Source organism: Acartia tonsa, chromosome 7 (genome assembly GCF_053477335.1).
Source record: "Acartia tonsa isolate MP-2025a chromosome 7, ASM5347733v1, whole genome shotgun sequence".
Taxonomy (NCBI): Eukaryota; Metazoa; Arthropoda; class Copepoda; order Calanoida; family Acartiidae; genus Acartia; species Acartia tonsa.
Window position 1 is genome coordinate 37,266,695 of NC_137266.1, and position 26,405 is coordinate 37,293,099.

At 38.8% G+C, this 26,405-nt stretch overlaps 1 protein-coding gene across 1 annotated transcript; it reads right to left on the bottom strand.

Moving 5' to 3' along the window:
* Window positions 1-739: 739 nt before the first annotated feature.
* On the bottom strand, window positions 740-25,051 carry LOC145323688 (protein HID1). The gene is made up of 29 exons (XM_080166137.1): window positions 24,921-25,051; window positions 24,610-24,763; window positions 24,272-24,355; window positions 23,688-23,761; window positions 22,799-22,893; window positions 22,189-22,283; window positions 14,854-14,966; window positions 14,167-14,227; window positions 13,429-13,487; window positions 13,132-13,261; window positions 12,604-12,728; window positions 11,864-11,954; window positions 10,998-11,078; window positions 10,554-10,644; window positions 10,097-10,236; window positions 9,614-9,742; window positions 9,269-9,364; window positions 8,356-8,453; window positions 7,523-7,634; window positions 6,976-7,065; window positions 6,627-6,747; window positions 6,144-6,209; window positions 4,887-4,930; window positions 4,422-4,464; window positions 4,109-4,166; window positions 3,560-3,659; window positions 2,802-2,891; window positions 2,388-2,464; window positions 740-1,405 (listed from the first exon to the last, which is right to left on the bottom strand). Exons 2-29 carry the CDS (start codon window positions 24,724-24,726, stop codon window positions 1,312-1,314), a joined length of 2,574 nt encoding a protein of 857 aa, XP_080022263.1. The 5' UTR covers window positions 24,727-24,763; window positions 24,921-25,051; the 3' UTR covers window positions 740-1,311.
* Between the last annotated feature and the right edge of the window lie 1,354 nt (window positions 25,052-26,405).

Here is a 26,405-nt window from a genome sequence, read left to right on the forward strand (position 1 = left end):
AACTTTTCAACCATTAAATTAAATGAACAAAGGGTTAATTTTGTTTATCATAATCTTAGGTAAATTAATTTACAGTCCATTGACCTATCCCTGGATTTGCTAAGCTGCACACTGTCTATTCGTTTAATTTTGTTTAGAATTCCATGCTTTGCCACTTATGAATGTTGTCATCCTTGTTTAGCATATTATAACTACTGCTGCCGTGGCCAAAATCATTTACATTTAAATAGACTTTTTTTAGGAAAATAATAGGAAAACAAGGGTGATAACTTTCAAAAAACATAGCTTAACAATTCAAACAATCGGAAAGGTTCAAAATCAACATGTTTTAAATGGTAACGATTATAGAGTTTCTAAAGCGTACCTAACAACTACATTACAGGAATCATAATATCAAGTTTAAAAACGATAAGACAATTCTAATATGCCGAAATAATCAATAAGAAATGTACGGACGGACGTATGGACGTATGTCTCTAAATTACTTTTAATTTGAAGATTTGATTATCATGTAAGAAGTTGTAAACTGTTAAGATATGCTAAAAATTGGTGTATGGGTTTCTTGGTAAAGATAATACAGTTGCTATGCATTCTAGGTTGTACTTATATAATTATCTACTTATCTATTGTGCTTATGATTTATTAGAGTAAAAATTGACTTATTAACGGACTAACAAAATGACATAAACCAGTTATAAATAAGTTATGCCTTTCTTTAAAGAAAAAAATATAAATAAAAAAAACATTTAAATGGTATATTTAGAATTCATAACATTATAGCAATTTTACAAATATGTAAACATTTATAATTTTTATTCTTGGTTATGATTGATATGTATAATGTATAAGAATAACTGTATCAATATTTTTTATCATTTGCAACTAAAATTTCTTTAAACAAAATTAAAACCATTAAGGGAGGAGAGATTACACTAATACCCAATGTTTTATGATGAGAGTTTTCTCATTTGTTGCCTTAAAAAGTTGCAGTATTTTTTTAAATCTAGCTGTGTCTCACTTTTTTTGACAAAAATTTTGTTTGATCAATGGATATGTACATCAATTTATTGTTCATTTTAACAAATTTACATTACCAATTACTTTAATACAACATCACAAAATATCCTTTCCCTCTGTAGATTAAAATTATTGGCTTAAAAGTGTGGACACTGCTAGCATAAAAACAACCAATAGAGATTCAATAAAAGAACTCAAAACTATTTAGCCAACGAATAAGATATACTAGTAATTAAACTTTGGGTACTAGTATAATTCAAAGTCTCCTCCCTTACTGACAATCATTCACAATATTTAAACTTTTTGGACTTGAAATAATTTGATATTCGTAGAGTGCCAGACAGGGGGGTCTATAGTCCGCAGGTATATCACTCCCCACATATAGGTTCTGAAATAGATAGATAGATACACAGGTTGGTCTATAGATAGATAGATACACAGGTTGGTCTATAGATAGATAGATACACAGGTTGGTCTATATATAGATAGATACACAGGTTGGTCTATATATAGATAGATACACAGGTTGGTCTATAGATAGATAGATAAATACACAAGGGGGTCTATAGATAGATAGATACACAGGTTGGTCTATAGATAGATAGATACACAGGTTGGTATATATATAGATAGATACACAGGTTGGTCTATAGATAGATAGATAAATACACAAGGGGGTCTATAGATAGATAGATGCACAGAGGGGCTATAGTTCCTAGGTATATCACTCCCCACATATAAATTCTTAGATAAATAAGTAGTCATTATATATAGGAAGATAGATATATGTTAAAGATTTCTTGAAATATTAAAAATCAAAATGGTAGATCAATAAAGAGATAGATGCATAAAAAATCACATAAACATAGGAAAAAACAGATATATGGATAGGCATAGATGTCTATCCCAGGGTTAAATTAGTTTCTTCTTATAAGGAAGTTATGAGATAAAAAGAGATAGACAGATAGATAAATTGATTGATAGATAGTTATATAAATAGATATATAGCTACCTGAACCACATAGCTGTACCAGGGTTGGATTGGCATCTTCTTATCAGGATGGGGTGAGGGGTAGATAGATAGATTTATAGATAGCCATATAGATAGTTAGATAGATGCCTGAACCACATTGCTGTACCAGGGTTGGATTGCCATCTTTTGGTTAGAATGGGGTTGGGGTGAGGGACAGATAGGTAGATAGATAGATGGATATATGGATAGATAGATAGATACCTGAACCACATAGCTGTACCAGGATTGGATTGGTATCTTCTTATCAGGATTGGGTGCGGGACAGATAGATAGATAGATAGATAGATAGATAGATAGATAGATAGATAGATAGATGGATAAATAGATAGATGTATACCTGAACCACATAGCAGTACCAGGGTTGGATTGGTATCTTCTTATCAGGATGGGGTGAGGGACAGGTAACAAACCAACCTAAAACATTTAGTTACATTTTAAAAGTTATAAAAAGGGAGTATTTAAATGAAAAAAGTTTATGAAATAAAAAAATATAAATATTATCAATTTAGTTAGAATATTGAATAGGCATATATTTAAAGAAATGCATATTTTTAGATTTTATAAATCAGTTAACTTTTCAAACATGACCCTTAAATGAAGCTCTACAAAGTGTCCGAAAAAAAGGTGCCGTGTGACAAATAAAATTACCCCTTCTGTAGCTTAAATAATTGGTTGAAAAGTTTGGACACTGCTAGCATGGACCACCAAATCAAGATCTAAATTAGGCCAACCAATTATAAATTGAACTTACCAAAGTGCCATGCTGTAGGAAAGTAATGATTTCAGATTCATCTGTTAAGCCTTTGTCTATGCACATCTTCTCTACTTGGGGGACTAGCACCTAGATAGATAGGTAAATAGATAGATAGATAGATAAATTGATGGATACATTGACAGATAGATAAATAATTCATCTGTTAAGCCTTTGTCTATACACATCTTCTCTACTTGTGGTACTAACACCTTAATAGATAGATAGATAAATAAATAGATAGATAGATAGATAGATAGATAGTTAGATAGTTAGATAGATAGATAGATAGATAGATAGATAGACAGATAGATAGATAGATAGTTAGATAGATAGATAGATAGATAGATAGATAGATAGATAGATAGATAGATAGGTAGATTGATAGATAGATAGATAGATAGTTAGATAGTTAGATAGATAGATAGATAGATAGATAGATAGACAGATAGATAGATAGATAGTTAGATAGATAGATATATAGATAGATAGATAGATAGGTAGATTGATAGATAGATAGATAGATAGATAGATAGATAGATAGATAGATGGACATATAGATAGATAGATAGATAGATAGATAGATAGATAGATAGATAGATAGATAGATAGAAAGATAAATAGATAGCAAAAGCTTCAAAAGATCATTTTGTATCCAACTTTAAATGATAATAAATGGATAGGTTGGCAAAACTAGAAATGTAATTAGAAATACACAGGTTTTAGATAGTAAAGGACAGGTACATTTGCTGAAATACCTGTAAAAGACGCATAACAGTATGCAATGGTAGCTTATTTTTCCATGAATTAATCCATTCTGTGCTTGGTGTCCAGTTTTCATCTGCTACACTACTACTTCTATAACAAGATCAATTATAAGTATATCAGTAGCGCAGCAATAACTCTTAACAGTCGTTAGGTAGAGGGGGGGGGGGCTTAAACGCCTCCCCCCCCCCCCATCCGGTTTTTTTCTATCTCATTTTCTGTGTGTGAAAGACAGAGGGCTATAACTGAGTGACTTTTAAAATATTTGTATGACACATAACTGAGAGTTTAAAATTTTGAATATCTCCATCTTGACGGGCACAGGATGCCAACAAACCTGGCAGGGTCATCCAAGTAAATTAAGAGCAAAAATATTTTATGACATAAACAAAGCATTTTATCTTACTAAAAAAAACTAAAATATCCTCTAGTAGTAAATCCTTGAACCATCCCACAACCTATTTGAACCTTCTCTAAAGTGGACAACCCTATCGGTTGAATCTTATGCTAATGACAAAAACCTTACTACTTTACATGATTACCTGGCTTTTGTGGATTCTTTAGATGTTTGTCTTGATAACATTCGTTTGGACGTTGAGGCTGAAAACATATTTAAATTATTATAATTTGTTTGTTTGGTAATTTTTTTATTAATTAAGATATATATAAATGACATAGTGGGTAAAATTAAGAAGATATATTAATTTTTCTGTTTTCCTTAAATGAAAACTTTACATTATGAAATTAATTTGTTTATTTTATAATGCTTTTCTTATTAAGTAAAAAAACTATTTTTCCAAGTAGACCAACCGACCAAAAGTACACCTTTTAGAGTAGGTTCGCTTTTAAAAATACCTTTTGGTTGTGCTTCACAATTTGTAACCGCTTTTTCTAGATCCTAAATATATTTATTTTTTTGAAATTTGTTTTAGTGTTTACTTGAGTTTTTTTTATTGCAAAATAAGATATTTTCTTAATGGCAATATACTTTTCTCTTTTGCATTAATAGATGTCGTCTTTGAAAAGATACTTGTTTAATTAAAACTCATAATCGACTGAATAAGTTTGCATTGATACTGATATTTTTTTGTGTGTTTTTGGGACTTTGGCAGCATGAATTATACAAATTTAAGGGGGGGGGGGGGGTTAAAACCCCTTTAAGCGCCCTAGTAATACAAAATAGAGAATAAAACATATGAGGCAAAGGCGCTCTAAAATGACTGTACCTATTTTGATTTATTTGTGAATTAAATCGTTTAATAAAGTATGGAAATTATAACAATATGAAAATATATTAGCTGGGCAACTAGAATATTGTACCTCAAGATTGTGGTCTAGCAAATGGCCGGTATTTTGCTGGGAATCTAAATAAAAGAATTAAACTAATTTTAAGCTTTGAAAGCTCAGCAGCTAAAAGGCTAGCTTTGTAATCTAAAATAGTTACGACAGTCTAATTTTAAGTTTCCGGCTGATAACACCATTTATATTGGCGACAGTAGTTGCATATTGTCTAAGAAATGTGGCTTACTGCTCAAGATATTTTTGTTTCAATGTATCAATAGAACAATCTTCTCTATCTATATATGATCTACCAAACCAACCATTCATTAACCTACAATCTTTATGTCAATCTTTATATCAGTCAATCTATGTATCTGTCAATTTATCTATTTGTCAATCTTTCTATCTATCAATCTATTTGTCTTTCAATCTATCTATCTGTCAATCTATATATCTGTTAATCTAGCAATCTATCTGTCTGCCAATCTTTCTATCTATCTATTGATCTATCTATCTACCTATTTACTATCTATCTGGGTATGAATCTATTTACATATCCAACTATCTATCTATATAACTATCTATTACCGTATCAAACTCTCTATCTTTCTAGCTATGAATCTATTTACATATCCAACTATCTATCTATATAACCATTAATCTATTACCATATCCAACTATCTATTGATTGATTGATTGATTAGCCATAGTTTCTTAGGGTTTGGGCCTAAGTAGTCATGGAGTAGGCTGAGACACTTTTGTATAGCCACTAGGGCTATCAAGCTTCACATTCAAGCACATTACGACTTGACACGCTGTCTCATGAGAGCTACTCATTATTACCTCACCCTCGCCGAGTATGGCAGGTGTCCCAAATTAAGTCACCGTAATGAATGAAGCTCTCCGCAGAGGAGCTTGGGATAAGGGTAGTACTGATATCATGTACGTGACTATTGAGTATCCAAACTTACTCAATAATCCCCTTCTAACACAACCAGGGGAAGTTGCGTGATTATTATTGCGAATGAGAAATTCGAGTCAACACACGGAGAATTGAACTCGAACTCTCACCACCGTAGCTCAGTGTGTTACCACTGAGCTACGGCGCCCCTTTCCAACTATCTATCTATCTACCTGGTTGTATCTCTCTATCTAGGTATGAAAATATCCAACTATCTATCTATCTACCTGGTTGTATCTATCTATCTAGGTATGAAAATATCCAACTATATATCTATCTACCTGGTTGTATCTATCTATCTAGGTATGAAAATATTCAACTATCTATCTATTTACCTGGTTGTATCTGAGTAGCACCCCCGGTACATTTTTCTCCCAGTCCTTGCATCTCAATTCTCCCTGCTTTCAAAATTGTCAAAATTTTTAGTAAAATGTAAGACTATCACCTACTATCCTAAGGTACTCTAATGGCCCATGAGGTGGGTGAGAAGTACCCCCCCCCCCCCACTTTCATTTGTAGTTTAAAAAAGAAAATGTTTCGGGGCTCTTGTAGGAAGGGAAACTATAGTTCCGGCGCCTTTTTGGTGATTTATCTTGAGAGGTTGGTTCTACCCTCCCCTAACATAGCTATAAACCTTCCCAGGACCTATGAGAAGTTAAACTGCAACATAGAACCACATTGGTTCAACTTTTAGCAAAATCCTTTGGTACAGACACACAGAAATCCTGTTACTTTTACATAAGAATATATCTAAGACTTTGAGGTTTTACATAAAATCACCCAAAGGAACATTTAAAGCATAAAAATTGGCAATTTGCCTGTTTTCTCTTCCAGGTTGCTGGATGCTCCAGAAGGTTCCTGGAGGCCTCCGGCAGTCTCCAGCTCAACACCGGGAGCAAGATGGGAGGCCAAAGGATCTAGTCCCAGAGCTTCTAAAGACTAAAATTAATAATATTGAGCCAATAGGTAGCGTAGCAACATACAGCTAATGCTTATTTAGAACTAAAAATGAACAGTACACTGAAATAGAGAAAATTGTCATTTATAGAAACCATTTTTGTGGGTCACAATTATTGGTTGATTAGTTTCTATACTACTAGTTTTGTTTCATCTAATTACAATAAAAGTATCAACGTTTTGAGCCAACGAATAACAAATATAATATACCTTAGTTAAATTTTCTAATTGTTTTTGGCTTGGATGTGCGCTCTTAGCTTCAGTTAGGCTCCCAATCCCAGGGAACTTTATTAGGCTCGTCTGAAATAAATTTAAATTTATTGCTGGGCATGATTTATCGTATAACATAGAGTAGTAAGATTTAAATCTCTCGGAAATATGTTTGTAAGGGTTGTGATCTTTTCATGGAAGCTTGGTCAATGTTTTCTCATGGTTTTAGGCTATTTTCTGACACTCCCCGCCCTCCCCTAAAGTTTATATGCGAATGTAATAGTAATGTATAAATCAATAAATGGGACACAAAACAAATGTATTTTTTATCATACATTCAAAAATCATTTGAAAAGAAAATACATAGACTTAGTCCAAAATATAATAAAATAAAATGGCCTATAAACCTCCCAGGACGTATGTAAAGCTTGCCTAAAAAGGAGAACTAAAACAGTAACTATAGAAATTTTACGTTTTAAACAAAAACAGTGCTACTTTATAAAACAGACTATTAGAAAAAGATTTTAGGTTTTAATAAAGCAGCTACCTTCAAAGTTCCAGGTTCAGCTGGAAGTGCAGGATTCGAACCCTCCATTGGTTCATCCGTTTGGGAGTCTGATCTTTTCATTTTGGGCTTCTTTTTCTTTTTGGCTACAGCTCTAAAAAAAACATATTAGAATTTAATTTCTATACTAAAGTTAGCAATCTTGTTTGGTCATATTTAAATATCTTAAGGGATAAGACAATTTACGATAATTTTTTTTAAAATTACTGTAAACAAAATTACTCCCTCGGTAGAATAAAATTATTGATCAATAGGTTTGAACTCTGATAAATTAAACCATTAGTTTTTAAGTCAATCAATGAGATAGCGTGTTTGTTAATAAAACTTTTGGTATCACATAAAATCGCCACCCCCCAAGAATAAGGATCTTCAATCCCCCCCCCCCCCCAAACACACACGGAATAGGGTAAAGATACTTGAATTTTCAGAGACACACTGAATGCAAGAATGCCTAACTAACAGACACGGTCTATAGAGTTTCTGTACTGCCAAATAAATTGGCAATCAAGCTTTTTATAGTCAAACAAGAAAACAGTAAAAGTGTCGAACTATGACGTCAGAAAAAATTAACTGCAATTAACCAATGAGAGGCCGCTATATATTTTACCACAGTGAATACTGGCTTCTTATTGGTTAATTGTTAATTTTTTCTGGCGTCATAGTTCGACACTTTTACTGTTTTCGTCAAACAATGACGCCATACTGGCCTACCATTTATTAATTAAAATATATACTGGCCCGCCAATGGTAATTTAGTCTGTGTATTGGCCTATCATTAATCATTTGTAATGTTAGAAGAGCTTTAGTGGCAATACCTGGCAATAGCGCCACCGTCTGTAGCCAGATTTGCCAGATTATGGAAAACAGCTCTCTTTCTTATTATTGTGTAGATTAGGTTACTGTTGCCATCAAACTAAAATAGATAAATTGATTGATGAAGTTAACAAATAAATTTATTAAATTGACTAATCTATAGTACAAAGTAGCTTGATGTCTGTCCGTCTGTCTGTCCCTTAAGATCTCGGTAACCACTGAACCAATTGGATTCTACTCTTCAGGGTATATACCTATTGGTCCTGTGGAAGTTTTTAGCTATTTTCTTGGGGGGTGGGACACCCCCAACCCCCCCAAAAACAAAAAAATCCCCCCCATTTTTTTTTTTTTTTTTGTAAGAAATATCCTTGGTCCTTTGTAGAAGATTTTCTTTGTGGAATATTTTTTTTTACAAATTTCACCTTACACTTTTTTTACTATCTCTTGGGGCAAAGTCCCTAGAGGCTAGGGGCGAAGCCGCTAGTTGATTGATAAAATATTAACCAATGGATTCAGAGAGAACGATAATTAGTTGAATAGGTATATTGATATGTGGATGATTAGATATTTTAAAAGATTGATAGTTGATGTATTGATGGATGGATTAATAATTCACGAAGCTTCTAGAAAAAAGTAGATAAGATTATGATTGGTGAATTAGCCAGTAGAAACCAAGAAGTTGAAAATATTAATATATACCTGGTACTGAATAATATTATTTAAAACTTCTAGTAGAAAGTAGATAAGATTATGATTAGTAGAATTAGCCAGTAGAAACCAAATTAGAAGTTGAAAATATTTATATATACCTGATACTGAATTATATTGTTTAAAACTTCTAGTAGGAAGAAGATAAGATTATGATTGGTTGAATTAGCCAATAGAAACCAAGGAGTTGAAAATATTATTACATACCTGATACTGAATTATATTATTTAAAACTTCTAGTAGAAAGTAGATAAGATTATGATTGGTAGAATTAGCCAGTAGAAACCAAGGAGTTGAAAAAGCCTAAATAAAATAATTATGATTTCTTAAAATATCCCATGTTGAAATACAATTTTTAAGGTATCTATTTAAAAAATCTAAAAATCAGTTTAGCTTTGAAAATAGACAATTTCTCTCAAAATTTTATTGAAAACTCTATCTAAAATAAACTAATAGCCTGCTATACAGTTTTAGGGTAAAAGAGAAAAACTCACAAACAAGAGTAGAGTAGCTTTTGACAAAAAAAACCAATTTTGCTTCTAAAATATTTACCTCTATGAGATGTATGAGCTTACAGCTAGCCACCATAGACATAGATTTAATATAAGGAGACACATTACAAAGGATTGTCAGCAGGCATTCAAATAGGGGCTGCAGTCTGTGGTGACCGTTTGTTATTATCTAAATAGATAGATAGATAGATAGATAGATTGATAGATACATTAATAAATAGATTATAGAATGATTGATTGATTAGTAGATGAATAGATTGATAGATGGAAAGATTGGATTTATGGACAATAAATGTATAAGTAAAGATGTAAAACCAAGACAACTACCTGGCCCAATTGTTGGAGACCTTTATCGTCTGTTAGCTTTCTGCTCTTTTGTAGTGACTTGGCTGTGTTTATATTTAGTTTATATGATATTCAAAGACCCAATTAAAAGTACCCCGTTGGTTAAGTGGAGTTACATATAGCTTGTGCCCCCTCTATTCTTTTACTTTTCTATTTTGAATAGACATAGCCTACTAACCTTGTGAAAAACAATGATAAGTAGATCTGCATGAGAGCCACTAAAAACAGGAATATCCAAGGGGACGGTCAATGTGAAGGGTTTATTTAATCTCACACCAAAATTCCGCTCGCCAGACAGCAACAGTAAAATAAATACACCTGCAAAATATTTGTTTCAACTAAATTTAAGAGTATAAAATTGTTAATTTTATTGGTTCTTGTAAAATCTGAACTAATTGAGTATTACATTTTAGGGAAGCTTAAGCTAAAAATTTGATAGTTTTGGACTTAATTAAAACATAAGTCTTTGGTTTGATAAATCTATTTTTTTTGAATGCATTTTATTATCAAAATATAATTCGCTGAACATGCCATAAGTTTTTTCTAATATTCTTACAAAATGTTCAGCTAGGCGTTTTATGTAAAATATTGTTAGCTTGTTATTTTTATGCTACTTCTTGCCATTAAAAAAATACCTATATGCATGAGACCTATTCTAGATTGATCAGCCCTTGCATCTGTTAGGTTGTGTAGGATAGGAACTAATAGGTCTAGTACATCAGAACTCTATATAGATATGAATAAAGATATATATTTATAAAGTTTTGAAAGTTATACATATAATGTGTAATAAGATAGATAAATAGATTAGTTTAAAGATTAAATATATAATACATAGTTCAGATTAAAAGAGCGATTGACAGTTAGTTAGATAAAAGATAAAGATAGAAAATTAATTAGCTTCGTGGTAGGTTGATAGATAATTAAATATATGTACACGTATTTAGATATATTTGAAAAAGTTTAATAGACAAAATGTTAGCTATTTAGTTTGATAGATACACAATACGACAAACAGAGAGATAGATATTCTGAATACATAAATATCTAAATAGACATGAAAATAGATAGATAATTACCTTCAGCACAAAGAAAAGAAACCTCTTATTGTGTTCACAAAGCTTCCAGAACAGAATCAGTAATTCTTGATGAAAATACACCTGAAATATGATTGAATTGTCATATTGGCTTTAAACTTTGGACAGATATTAAGATATGGTCAGTAGAACCAATATCTTTGGTTTATATAACCTATATAAGCTTTCAAGAGAGAGGTCCCTTTAAGAAATAACGAGGTCTTACTTTGATATACCTGATCTTAGATGACCCCTCCAGGACAGGTATACCACATTACTTTAATAGCACTAACTCAACTAAAAAACCTCTAATGGAAGAGCCTGGAGTACTGATATACGGAAAGGTCTCATTTTTGTAGCTTTATCTGGATGAATTCGGTATACGTACACAACCCTTTCATTGCAAAACCTTAGTCTGGTATTAAATACTAGTGGCTTCGCCCCTAGCCTCTAGGGGCTTTGCCTCAATAGGTTATTAAAAAAAATAAGAATTAAAAATTTTAAAAAATTAAGTATTACTGGTGCTGCTGCCAGTAGTTTTATGTGAACTTCCCCATAAACAAAAATGGGGAGGAAAATAGGTACCTAGATAACTAATTAAAAAAAATAAAAAAATTATTGGGGGGGGTTATTTTGGGGGGGTTCGGGGTGTCCCACCACCCAAGAAAACAGCCTAAATCCACCACAGGACCAGTAGGTAGGTATATTCCCTGAAGAGTATAATCCGATCGTTTCAGTGGTTACCGAGATCTTAAGGAACAGACGGACAGACAGACAGACAGACTGACAGACATCGTTTGTATTATAGATATCCAAAACAATCCTACAAACAAAACCGTTTGATTGCAGGATCTTTGTCTGGGAGTTACCTTTCTTTGGGAGTGCGGTAGGTATGTATGGTGTAGCGGGTTCATTAGCAGGCGAGTTATCCCTGTTAATATCAGCTCAAAATCCTCATCTCTGAAACAAGAATGCTCATGTCCAGTGCAAATACAATGCTTTAGGAATAAATGGTTGATAATCACAAATGTATAATGAAATAATCACAACTGCATATTATTACAACAATACTAACTTACTTTCACTGTTGCTCCATTATCTTTAGTAAACAAACCCTCTTAACTATTAGGTGGGGGGTTAATTTTCATCTTTAAAAATTAATATTGCATAAAATTGTGAGAATGCTTCCAGTCAAATGCGCTTATTGAATCTAACTGTTCTTAATGTTGACCAAACACATAGTATAATTAAAGGCATATTTAAAAACAGTTTGACCTAATAAGCGCATTTGAATGGAATCATTCTCTCAACTTTACGCAATATTGGAAAGCTACTATTCCCATTTTTTTAAGGGCTATCAATTCTCCATTGGCTATTTCGTCAGAGGGTTGACCTACCTAAAGTAAGAAAAAACATTTTCCTTTAAATCCTAGTGGAAGCATTACTTTTTAGGAGATCTAAATTAGGCCAAATGTCAGCAAGATCTTTTGTTAAATCTGAAAATAAGATGACCTAAAACCATCACCGGAGCTTAAGTAGTTATCGAAATCTTAAGCTGCAGACAAAAAAAAATACTACTTTATATAATTGGATAAATTAATTTGAAAACCTGTGAATTCTGGAAAGATAATTGATGAAAAGGTTCTCAGAAATGACAGGAGATGATTTGGTCCTGGCAGAATGATCCTGCTCCAGGTGTACAGGAGGGTTCTGGTCCAGCGTTACAATCAATACCTAAATATGAAAATGGAAATTTTTATGACGTCACATGGCTGATTTTGAGACACTTTGTCCCACTACCAATTTTGTATATAACAATTGGAAAGGTAGGGTCGATATTCATAAGTGGATTCTTAGACATTTTAAATTGAAGCATGTTTGTCGGTTTGTATCTATCTAAATATCTATTCATATATGTAAATATGTACCTATCTATCTATCTAGGAAGCTAAGTGGTACAATATTCCAATTTTGGGATATTTCACCACCTAGCTTATACATTATTTGTAGCACAGAAACTGTTCTTACATCTTTAAAAACTAGATTTCAAAGCATTAAATGATTATAGGGTAGCGGTCTGCCTGTATCTAATTATTTATGCATCTTTCTGTCTGTCGGTCTTTCTATCTATCTATACCTGTAAACACAGCTCTGTAAGTTTTTCTTTGCTATCTGCCCAAATCAAATGATTATAGGGTAGTAGTCCACCACTTGGTTCATAGCTGATAACAGTATTTAGAAGACTTGTAAACAATGGTAAGGCATGCCTAAAAAGTAAATTATTTGTTTTCCTTTTCATTTTTTTTCTCTCTTTCTTTTGTCATTATCTTCCCCTCTCTCTATCTCTACTTTTCTATCTTTCTCCCCTTCCCAATCTCTTTTTTTAAGGTTGTTTCTCTCTCTATTTATCTTTTTTTAAATCAAAATGTTGTACCTATTTATTGGACTGGTAAACAGTTTGACCCATCTATCACCAGCCAAATGTGCTTCACCCTAAAAAATGACTGTTTTAACAGGGATCTTCAGCTATTAGACTATAAATTAATGTACATCCACAATATTGATTAAAACAATTACCCTTTTCTTTAGATCAAAATAATTGGTTAAAAAGTTGGGACACTATGTACAAGTTTGGAACAAGCTAATTTTAGTTGAATGAAAGTACCAAAAGTATTAGAGCCAACGAAAAATATAACATGATAATAAGACTTTGGGTTTCAGTGTAATTTACAGTACAATGCCCCCTTCTTTCGTGACTTTTGACAAAACAAAATTACTGAATAAATATGAATCAAACTAAGCAAATTTTTATTTAGATCCGCTAATAAAAGGAATAAAAATAGGGGATAATTGATCAAAAAATAAACCTTAATATCTTATTTTTATTACCTTCTTTTTTGAATTAGATCAGTAATTCCAAAAAAATCTTCTCTTTTTAAATTCTAATTAAAAACAGCACTCAATTTTAAGATAATACACATATGTAACAATTTTGACACTACGGACGTTGTATAATTATAGAGTAATTGTCAAAAAATTGTCTGGTTGTGTTATGTTATGTTAACAAAAGTATGTAGTCATAAAGTCATTAGAATATGACTATATTATGTAAGAAATGGCCATTTTTTAAAGGTGTAAAGTCGAAAAAAATGTTAGAAGGGTAAAAAATAACCTGAGGGGGTAGATAAATAGTTTGACTGAAACACGTCAATAAAAGTCTCAACAACTCACATCTAAAAAAAATCATAAATTGAATGAGTTTTTGTCTGAATGATATTCAAAAAATTTCTATAAAGGACAAGACTTTTGCAGAAAAGCTTAAGGTTCCATTTTCAAGGCAGGGGGAGTAGAGATATTTTTATGGGTATGGCAGGTGTCCTGTTTTAATCTTTAATCTACCATAGCCAATGTAACCTTAAACACCGTACTCTATCCTTATATTATAGTAACAGGATGTCTGTTTGTCTGTGTGTTTGTGTGTATATTTGTACTGAAGGATCTCGTTAACCAGGAAGGTTTAAACCTATTTTGGGGGAGGGTACCACCACCCTCCCAAGAGAAATCACAATAAAATCGAAATTTTTTTACTTAGAGACTTGAACACAGCATAGAAGAAAAAAAAACATTTCAAGTGCCACTAGAGGCATCTAGGGGCGTAGCCGCTAGTAGATTTTAAAGGAAAAGACAATAGGTGATTATTTAATGTACACCCCAAGTTAATAAAAACAAAACTACCCTTTCTGTATTATGAAATTATTGTTGTAAAAGATTAGACACCGGGAGTTTTAAGGCCAACAAATAAGAGAACGTTTCTATAAAACTTTAAGGACTATTATAATCCACATTCTAATGGCGTTACCTATTTTGATGGTGTTGGGGCACTTGTGTGGGGGTCATGACAAAGCCCACCCCCTTCTCCCAAATTAGTTCACAACTCTCAAGGTTTTCCAAATCATCCACCTCGTCGCGTCCCTGAAAAGACAAATTGTTATAACAAATCAATTATCTAATATAATTATTTGTGTTTTACGTAATAGGGGAACTTAAATGAAGGGGAAAAGGAGTCGAACCCTCCCCTTTCAATTTAATTTTAGACATAATATGTAAAAAAAAAATTCTCTCGGGAGGGTGGAGTTAACCTCCCCAAGAATATTCATAAACCATTTCTCCCCCACTCCCAGTGCCACTAGAGGCGGCTAAGGGCGTATCCGCTAGAAGTAGTAGTAGTGTGGTAAGCCGAACGTTTCAGCTCACAGGGTTGCGAGTTCGAGTCCAACGAGCCTTAGCCTTGAATTATTCTACCAAAACAAACTAGCAGGATTTAGTCATACAGAAATTATATATTTAACTGAATAATATTTACAATGAATGTTTACTATATATATACAACAGATTATAACAATGGTTAGGTTTGAAGGGGGTGTGGGACGCAAGGGCTTAGCTCCCGGCGGTAGACAGGCTGTGGGGGCAGCTGTGGTAAAAGGGGAGGCAGCGCCGCCCGGTTGTATAATTGCGTGAGGGGCGCGTGATAGCTGCGTGTTTGTGCCCCTCCCCACATTTAGGCAGGCCAGTTTGACCGCTGGATAGCGGGGTCACCGTCGGTCATGAGATAAATGGTGATATAATGGGATTAGTGCAGAGGGCTTGTTATGATAAGTCACAGCGTAGCAATTCTGTAAACTGCCCGTCCGTCTGGTTGTCGTATTACCACAACCTCCCCTTCAAGGGTTGCGGGGCTCTCGAGCCACCAGGCCTTGAACCTGGGGATACGACAACCTATGTCTGCGCAGGACAGGCTCTTCCTGGGGCACAGCTCGGTGGAGGACAGCTCTGGCGATACAGGCTCCGCGGGACACTCTCTGCTCTGTCTGGCTGTGGTTGGATATCAGCATTGTCAACTCCCGGTTGGCTTCCAGCCGTGGGTTAGCGACGGCCAAGCCCCGTCGTTGGAAATTTTGCCTCGTCTGCAGAACTAACTCTGTCTCGGCGGGTAACTGGACACGGAGGCCTAGGCTAACTCTGGAGGCTCCCAAGGGGGGAATAACGATGGAGGAAGGCGCATAAAACTCCATGGGGGCGCCTGCTTGGTCCAGGTTACTGGGCCTCCTAGCTCCTACTCGGATGGGGATGGCTGTCATCAACAGGGGGCACATTGCTTCAGCTTCGTCCTCTGGGGCCGCCTCTTCCATCGCAGTGGCCGCCTCTCCTCCTGCAGGCTCGCTGCTGGCCGGCAGGTTCTCCATGTCAGTATCAGGGTTCCAGATGGCATCTCTGGGTGGCTCTGGAGCTGGCGGCGGCGGCGGTGGTTCGTTGGGTTGATGCTGCAGGTTCTCTTCTACCGGGTCACGATCCTGGCCGCTAGGCTGTGGGGCGGCTGCGGCTGGCTGGTACACTGGGAACTGTCCTGGGTCACTAAGCTCCGACCGGCAGCTCGGTGGCATCCTCGTCGCCGTCCAGGTCGCCTTGAATGTCTGTTGGAATCTGATGGGCAGTTACATCTCCAGTGTATTTGCGCAGTCGGCCTACATGCGCGGTGACTTCCGAGATCCTGGCTGTTGGAGAGGCAGGTTTGATGACATAATGGACGTCTGTAGCTTGCCGCACTATCTTCCAGGGGCCAGTCCATCTCTTGGTAATCTTGGCTGCCTCCCCTGGCACCAGGCGGGGGGCCAGGTACCAGACCAAGTCTCCAACCTCGTACTTGGCCGTGCCTTCGTAGGCGGCCGCGCTCCTCCGGATGGTTCCCTCCTCTCGCTGCTGGATGGCGTCATACACTGCATGGTAGCATTGCAGGAGAGCTTGGACGTTGGCTGGAACCGAGGCATACTCTGTGTCTGGCAGCCGGAGCACCATGTCCACCGGAAGTTTGGCCTCTCTCCCAAAGTAGGCCAGGAACGGGGTCACGCCCGTGGATCTGCAGGCCTTGGTGTTGTAGGCGAAGGCAATGGCAGGCAAGTGTGGCTCCCAGTTGTTGTCGTCTCTGTCTAGGAACAGACGCATGCCTGTGTTGAGCGTCCGATGGAACCTCTCCACTCGGTTGGACTGCGGGTTGTAGGGCGGTGGATGTGTCAGGCCAATCTCAAGCTTGGAGGCCAGCTCCTTGAATACCTGGCCGGTAAACTCCATCCCGTTGTCGGAGTGGATCTTCAGGGGGCATCCGAACGTGGCCAGGTGGCGGTGCAGCAGGGCTTCAGCCACCGTGAGGGTGCGCTTGTTGGGGATGGCGTAGAGGCTGACAAACCGGCTGAACCCATCTTGACAGGTGAGGATATAGCGGTTTCCAGCTGGGGTCTCTGGCAGCGGCCCCACCAGGTCAATAAACAGGACTTGCTGTGGATACCCCTGGCGGGAGGGCACATGTATTCCTAGCTTCAACCTTTCCTTGGTAACCTTCTGGACACACTCAGGACAAGTCTGAACCATCAGGCGGACGTCACGGGACAGGTTGGGCCACCAGAAATGCATGGCGACGCGGGCAACAGTAGCGTCCATTCCAAAGTGCCCGGCCATGGGGGTCCCATGGGCTAAAAAGAACGCGTCCTGCTGGAGGGCCGAAGGCAGCAGGTATCTTGTTCTTTCTCCTGTCAGGGTCTGGTCAGTGGTGGTGAGGCAGCCATGCTCGTCAAGTCCCAGGGCTGCGAAGCGGCTGGCGTACTGCTGCTCGTCTCGTTCCTTGCCGCGCAGCTCAGCCTTAGTTGGGGCTTTGCCATCGGCCACCCACTGGCGGACGCGGAGCAGGAGAGGGTCCTGTGTCTGGGCTTCTAACACTCTAGCCGGGTCCAGTCGTGCGGCAGGGGGCCGGCCAGCTGCGGACTCCCCTAGCTGGCAGAGGGTGTGGATGTACTCAGCTTGCTCTGCTAATTCTTCAGCGGTAGCTGTCGGCATGTTGTCGTCCTCCCGGCGGCTGAGGGCGTCGGCGTTGGTGTTCTGGGTGCCAGGACGGTGGCAGACAGTGAAATCTAGGGCCGCTAGCTCCTCCTGCCAGCGGGCCACCATCCCTGTGGATGTGTTCAGCGACTTCATCTGTAGCAAGGCTGAGGAATCAGTGTTGATCTGGAAGCTGCGGTAGGACAAGATGCCGTGAAATTTCCGAATTCCATACATAATGGCGGCCATCTCTCCCTTCCAGGACGGGTAGCGAGTCTCGGGGTCGGTTGTCTTGCGCCCCACGGCGGCAATCAGCCTCTCCTTGCCGTCCTGGCATTGGCTCAGGATGGCAGAGATGGCGCGGCTGCTGAAGTCGGTGGTGAGCTGGAACACCGCTGGCAAGTCAAACCTAGGCGGCGCTCGGATGGGGGCTTGGCGGAACTTGTCCTTGAGCTGTAGCAGCTGGGCTTCCATCTCAGGCGTCCAGGCCAGGGTCTTGGCCGTTTTCTGCCGATTCATCTCGTAGGTGAGGTTGGCATACTCTGGGATGAACAGGCGGTAGTATCCAAAGAACCCCAGGAGCGCCAGCAAATCCTTGGGGGTGCTGGGGGCCGGCCAGTCCAGGATACGGTCAATATAATCCTCTTGCATGGCTATCCCCTCACGGCTGAGGGTGTGGCCCAGATAATCCACCTTGGCTCGAAACAGCTTGGTCTTGGCTGGCTTGAGGCGGATTCCTCCCCTGCGGTGGGCTTCCAAGACTTCCCGGAGCCTAGCCAGGTGGGCCCAGGTATCCTGGTGAAAGGTCAGGACGTCGTCAAGATATGATTGGAGGTTGGCCGTACCTAATGGGTTTAGAACCCCTGCAATAAATCTGGAGTAGACAGACGGTGCTGTAGCAAGGCCAAAGGGCATCCTTTTCCATTGGTACAAGCCCCTGGGGGTGGTGAAGGCGGTGCAGGGCCGGCTGTCCTCGGACACACGGATGGTGTAGTACGCGGCCACCGCGTCTAAGGCACTATAGACGCGGTGTCCTCCCGCTCGTTCTACCAACTGCTGGATCCTGGGCAAGGGGTAGCTATCCAGTTCCAGGCACTTGTTGAGGGCTCTGTAGTCGACGGCCCAGCGGGTGCTCCCGTCCTTCTTCTTGATGGGCACCAGGGGGCTACTCCAGGCGGAGTCTGAAGGCTCTATGACTCCCTCTTGTAGCCAGGTGTCCAGTTGCTTCTCCAGCTCAGCCTCCTGCCGCGGGTTCAGATCCCTAAATCTCTGGCGGATCGGCTGGGTCCCTGGCTTGAGGCGCAGCTGCAGCTCTACTACGTCAGTGCAGCCGGGGGTAGAGTTGGAGAAGACTCTGTACTCTGATAACATGGTCCAGACCTCCTTCTTGAGCAGGGGGTCCTTGCGCAGGAACTTGTTCTCCTCCATCTCAAGGGCCTCCCACAGCTCCTGCATATCTGGGGGCTCAACAGGCTCTTGGAACGAGTGGATACGAGGGGGAGGCTTATCAGAAACCTCTAAAATGTCAGGCTTGACCAGCTCTCCAGCCACGGGGAGGCCGGCGTCCAGCAGGAGGGGCGTCTCCCCTTCATTTACCACCAGCACTCGAAACACGCTGGCGGAGCCAGGTCTGTGGGCATACAGGCCTTCTGGGATGACAAGATCCTCCCCAAACCTTTGTTCTGGGGCAGCTAGTTGGATGGCATCCTTAGTACGGTGCCCCACTAATTCAACAGGGACAGCCATGACGCCGCGGCCAGGCAAGACCACCCGCTTGGCCGTGCGGAGTTGGGGTGGTTGGCCATCAGTGGGAGTGACAGCGCTTAGCCTATACGTGGCTGGCGCGGGGTCAGCTTCAGCTCCGGGACCCACCGGCCGCGACTTGACGGGCTCGGCCTCGGGAGGGGCTAGCGTGTCGGAGCCAGGTGTGGCTCCGAGGGCGTCCGGCCACGATTTGACGGGCTCGGCGCTGGGAGAGGCCGGGGCGCTGGGACCAGCCTGGGCTCCGTGGGCGTCCGGCCGCGACTTGACGGGCTCGGCGCTAGGAGAGGCTGAGGCAGCGAAGCCATGCGTGGCTCCGGAGGCGGCCGGCCACAACTTGACGGGCACGACGCCGGGAGAGGCTGATTCCTGGGAGTTGAGTGTGGCTCCGGGTGCATCAGACCGCGACTTGACGGGTCTGGACTCGGACTCGGCTGGCTGAATGACTGGGGGTCCCAGGTAGAGGGGGCCAGGTGGACACGGCTGGCCGTTGATGAAGGTGTCGGCGGAGAAGATTGGTTCTGGAGGGCTGGCAATCTCAGGAAACGTCAGTGGCAGGTTCTCCAGCGGCACCTTGGGCACTGGGGGCAACCCCATGGCTAGCAGGTTGGTCCCTCTATGGGCGTTGAGTGCAGTGTCCACCCAGTGCGTGCCTTTCTCGACCACACGCGGCTGCTCTGGCAGCGGGCCTGGCAGAGGCCCCTCGTAACTCAACTCTCTCTCGGCTGTCTCCCGGTCGATGGGGACGCCACGGAGTGGGATGAACTCCCCACGCACCCACAAGCAGGGGGGTTGCATGTCGAAACAGAGCCTAGTTCCGAACTCCTTGAGAAAATACCCTCCTAGGTTCAGAGGGTGTGAGAGATTCCGTACCACAGTCACGTGGTACAGATGGAGTATAAGGGTGTGTGAGACTGCCATATATAATTCTTTCAATTTTCCTATTACCTGGAGGGGCTGGCCTTCCTCGTTAGCAGTCAGGATTTGGGTGTTGTCTGGAATCAACATGCGTTGCACGCCCATTGCATGCATGAGGTGTTCAGAAATTACAGCAGACCCTGGTACACGGTTGCCAGAATCGACCATGGCATCAACCTGTACGTGCTGGGCAGGGTCAGGAGTGGGAAACCTCACCCTGATATGGCAGGGGAAGTGGAGGTCCTGCCCTTGAGACAAGGGGGCCTCCCGTTCGGCTGGGGTTGGCAGAAACTTCGGTGGTGGCCGAACCGCAGCTATGGTGGTATCGCTTACCATGGTGGCTTAGACTGTAGCTTCGAATCACTAGAGCTTATCAATTATCACTGGGTCAACAATTTTATATTTCTTTTTATCACTTGGTTGACATTTATACACACTTATGTGTTGTTATCACTAGGAGCTCTAGGTGTGATTCTGGAAGCACTGGCAGCAGGGAATGTCCGTCCTGCAAGGTTCAGAGGGGTGACGGCGGCAGGGAATGTCCCGTCCTGCAGCGCCGCTGGTTCGAATCCTGAAAGATGGCGGCAGGGAATGGCCCGTCCTACAGCGCCTCGGGTTCGAATCCTGGAAGGCAGCGGCAGGGAATGTCCCGTCCTGCCGTGCCTGTGGCTCAAATTCTGCTATCCGTCGCAGTGGTAGGCCTTACTTGTGTGCTGAAGCTTTGCAGCCACACATTGCCTTCTCAGGGAGACCAGCACCTAGCTGTCCGTCTCGTAGGTTTGGCCTGGGTGTCCTGGGCTTGTCCCAGCTACACTTGCCAATTTAGACTCAGTTCTGTAGCCGTTTGAGCTAAATTATCCGATTACCGTGGCTGCGCACCTAGCGCTACTCCTACACGGTACGGAAAAAGCGTCTTAACTGGCGCTTTTAGCAGGCTAAATCTGCTTGCCGTAGGCCAAAGGCCCACATATTGCGTTCAAAATGATGGAAATTCGACCTAAAAAGGCCGTCTCACGGGTCAGTTGGCTTCTCAGTTGGCGGCTGATTGTCCCCTTACTTGCCAAAGGGTCCAATCAGAGGTAGAATAGGCTAATTTCTGTAAGGCTCGATTGAAACACGCTGACACCAAGATGTGGTAAGCCGAACGTTTCAGCTCACAGGGTTGCGAGTTCGAGTCCAACGAGCCTTAGCCTTGAATTATTCTACCAAAACAAACTAGCAGGATTTAGTCATACAGAAATTATATATTTAACTGAATAATATTTACAATGAATGTTTACTATATATATACAACAGATTATAACAATGGTTAGGTTTGAAGGGGGTGTGGGACGCAAGGGCTTAGCTCCCGGCGGTAGACAGGCTGTGGGGGCAGCTGTGGTAAAAGGGGAGGCAGCGCCTCCCGGTTGTATAATTGCGTGAGGGGCGCGTGATAGCTGCGTGTTTGTGCCCCTCCCCACATTTAGGCAGGCCAGTTTGACCGCTGGATAGCGGGGTCACCGTCGGTCATGAGATAAATGGTGATATAATGGGATTAGTGCAGAGGGCTTGTTATGATAAGTCACAGCGTAGCAATTCTGTAAACTGCCCGTCCGTCTGGTTGTCGTATTACCACAGTAGCAGCAGCATTTCTTTTTTGTGAACAAACCTTATTTTCTGAGGACACAGTGAAATCTGGACAAAATAGTAGGTCAGTAACAGCCATAATCAATGTTTGCGCCAGTACAGGGTCAGAATCTTCATCTAAAACAAGTACAATTATCTCAAAAAGTAGCGCAGCAATAATATGTAATTAATTATATGAAACGTGAGCTACTAAGTTGATTATTATTTTGTCATTGATTCCACTTTTCTCTCCAAATATTTTTCAAGATATTATTGTGTAAAAATTTAACAAATATTTGGTTAATGGACATTTTTTTTAATATTCCATCCGATTTATTTGTTATTTTGAACTTAGGACCAAGTACTTTTCTCCATAAGTGGAATCCAACCCCCATCTGTTTTTGACAAAAAAAAAATTAAGTCACATATATGTAATGTTGTTAGGCTAGTCTTTCAAGCTTGTAAAATCCTACAATACTGTAAAATTGTATTGTATCTTCGATTACAAAATTTTAAGTGATACAATTTCTATATTTCCCTGTCCTGCTAACAAAAGAGGGATAGAACAATGGGCTTGCGTAAGTAGATTGTAAGGGGTTGTCAATCATACACTTAATAATTGAATTTTGTAGAAGTGTATGGGCTATTCTTACCTCTCCTATGATCAGCAGAATCTTGAGCCCAGAAGAACAGCCTCCATTCTGGATCTTCATACAGAAATGGCAACAACCGAGTCAGGATTCGACAACTGTAAACAAAAATTTTGATGTTATTATATGGTATACTTGTAGCTTCAACCCAAGCCTCAAGAAAGGAGCGGGAGAGGTAGGGAAAATTTCTAAAAACCATTAAAAGACATTGTTAAAGCTTCACTGAAAAGATTAGCTAAATTGGACAGTCTTTAACGTCAAACATAAATATCTTACTTCTTTAAATCATATCATAGAGTGATCAACACAGTTTAATTAAACATGTTATTTTTATTTGATAAGTCCAATACACAGTGTTTCATGTTAAAAAACAATCTTCAGTTGGTTATAAATAAAAAGACATGATGCTTTATTGAGCATAAGTTTTATACTGTTTATTAAAAAACAAAAGATGATTTTTTTCCTCAAGTGGAGGTAAGGAATGAGGGGGGGGGGTGATTTTGCATAATAAAAAAGGGGAAAGGTGGTGAGGTATTTAAATTTTACCATTTAATTATGACTAATGTTTCTTATTAAACACATAAAAAGGCAATATGTACTTTGTAGTAATGAATATTATGCATGATATATATAAAAAAATTGCTATAATATGGCCATACAAGGTTAAGTTTGGTCCAGTAAGTACTTTATCCGATGTATGCAGTGGTTGAGGACTTCATTTCTCATGTTGAGTGATAAGATCCATGAACAATCACAGAATTTTTTCTTGGGTTTAGAAAATTTTCCTGCAGAGAGAGGGGCGGGGGAAATGGACCTTAGTTTTCCCCTGGTTTTTTTTTATCTCATAACGATTTTCATGATAAACCGGGTATACCTTTAAAATAAGTTTTACCTGTTTAGTACAGATTTTTGATCCGCCTGTGTTCTACAGCTTGCCTCAACAGATAGCACCAACTGTTCAACTAACTAAAATCAATCATAACTATGCAATTAGTATCAAAGCATTATTAACAGAACACATTGTTCATAAATACTAAATGGTGATATTTTAAGTTTTAAATAAGCTATAACTTTGTAAAAATGTCATTAGGTAATTTATTTTTTTTTAACTTTTAACCTTTGGTAAGGTTGTCAAAAATGTTGACTTGATAAAAAAAGATAAAATTTAAAAGAATAAAAATATATAAATAATGATACAGACAGAAAGATCAACAAATACATTCAACTTGTATAATTATATGTTATGTTAGGTTTTATGGAAATGCGGAACAAAGTGTCTCAAAAATCAGTCATGTGACGTCTTAAAAATGAGGGAGGTGACAGGAGAAGTGTGAAAGAAACCCCCTATAAAGAGATGGATAATTTCTAAATTTTATGACGTCATCAAATCAACTAATAACTAATTGATAAGAAATTATTCTTATACCAACTAACTGACCTTTTTCATTTATTATGAAGAAATTTTCTAAATTTTACCTTTTGACAAAGAGTTCTTATATTAGCAGCATGTTCTTCTTTCAGTTTTCTTATCTCTGGGGATGGTAACAGAGAGAATACATCCTAAAAATAAAAAGACTAAAAAAAGTCCTATATGAATCCTTTCTGTAATGAGGAAATTAACAAATCCAGATCTTACCATTCAACAAACAGGTAGACTTCCTATCCTATCTTTTTTTTTGAGTTTTCATGAAACTAAACATGGTGGTACTCACAGTCCTTGTTATATGTTAATCAAATCAGAACAAGGGCTTTCATTCTGCAATCTCACTCAGGTTATTTGAAATTCCAAGGAACAAGTTAAAAAAAGTTTGTACCTGTATACTGTTAATAGCATCCAGCTCCAGCTGTTCCCAGATCTCCTTGGTGAGGTCCAGGTTGCCCAGATTGCCCGGTGTGAAGGCAGTGCCTAACTTACTCTCTCCAGCTCCCATCTCCTCTTCTACACAAACACTTGGCTCTAAACTCACTCTAGGAGATACATGGTTATTTTTCAGAGTGAATTTAGAGTTTTGCAAAAGAGGTATTGATTAAAGTTTAAAAACAAAAATATCTTTGTTATACTAAAGCATAATATTATTTTATGTGATAAAACCAAATTTGAAATACAATTATTGATCAATCACACCTCCAATTTAAATGTGGATATCTGCTTTGGCACACATAGTGTAAACCTCTGGATTTTGAAACCAAGGAATGATGTTTACAATCTTTACAGTTTTCAGATGAATGATTTGAGCAATCACAATCTACCAGTTTTGTGTGCTATTATACATTATTAATTTAGATTTATGTGCATGTGAACAAAAAATAAATTATATATTATTATATAATAATAGAAAGAGTTGAACTAACTTGATATAAAAATTTACAGAAAATCTTTAAGTTAATTTAACACTTGTTACTTAAGAATCATTATGCTTTAATGAAAGCACTGGGGTATCAAAAGTTTTGCATTATTATTGAACTGGAACCAATATAAAATCAATAATTATCTGTTTTATATAGAATCAATTATCACTTGTTTATCTATTCTAGAAAAATATCAATAATATTCTAAAAATCCTATCTACAAAATCATTAATACACAACACTCCTGTAGATGCAGATTCTAAACTACTTGGTGAAGACGCAGATGAGGTGTTTGATGAAGAATTTGAGAGTGATAAATTTAAGGATGGATTTGTTAGAGACTCTAAGGATACACTTGATGTCCGAGCCATGATTGATGATGATCCATTAAAGATATTTGAGTTACTTTTTGCAATGTAAGATTCTCTTGAAATTGAATCTTTATTGGTTGGTTGATAATTAGTGATGTTGTAGGCCCAACCAGGTGATAATGGTGTGCCATGCATGTCAGCTAATTTGTCTATGGACATATCATTCTGCAGATTGTGAAAAGGGTCATCAAATCTTCTACAGTTCAATAAACATCCTTTTATATATCTTTTTTGAAAAATTATAGTTTTTAAATTTTCTTCAACATGACTTTGACAAGGACTCTATGAAAATTTTTTGAAACCACGTGTTCTGATTGGTTTAATGAAATTGTCCTAGAAGAAAGAAAATAAAGATAATGGTATTAATCCTTTTCTTTTTGTCAAATCCTTAAGAACTTCAATTTAATACTTATTTTTAATACTCATATAAGCTTTCTACTTAGTAGCTTGGTAGAAAGAATGAAAGATGGACTTCCTTGGAATTTTGGGAATCTCTTCCTCATCAGAATCATAAATACAGAACACAGGTTTTGGAGGAGTTGTTATCACTTCATCTCCATCAACTTTCCTTTTGGGTTTGTCTAGAGGAGCCCTGCTAATTTTTAGTGTAAAACAGAGATTCTTGCTCTCATTTAAAACTCATGATTGTAAGTGATATTTTATATTTTAGGAAACCTTCCTAAGGATATTGAAAGAGGAATTTTAAGGGATAGGACAATTAAGGATATATTTATTCTATAAAGATCAACAAAAACAATGCTTATAAAACTTTGGGAATCTAATTTTAATGTATAGTCCAATGGCCTCGCTCACCATGAGAATGCCATATTTTAATAAATTTTACAGGAATGAGTGTATTATAACCCCACATAACAACACATATAAATGAT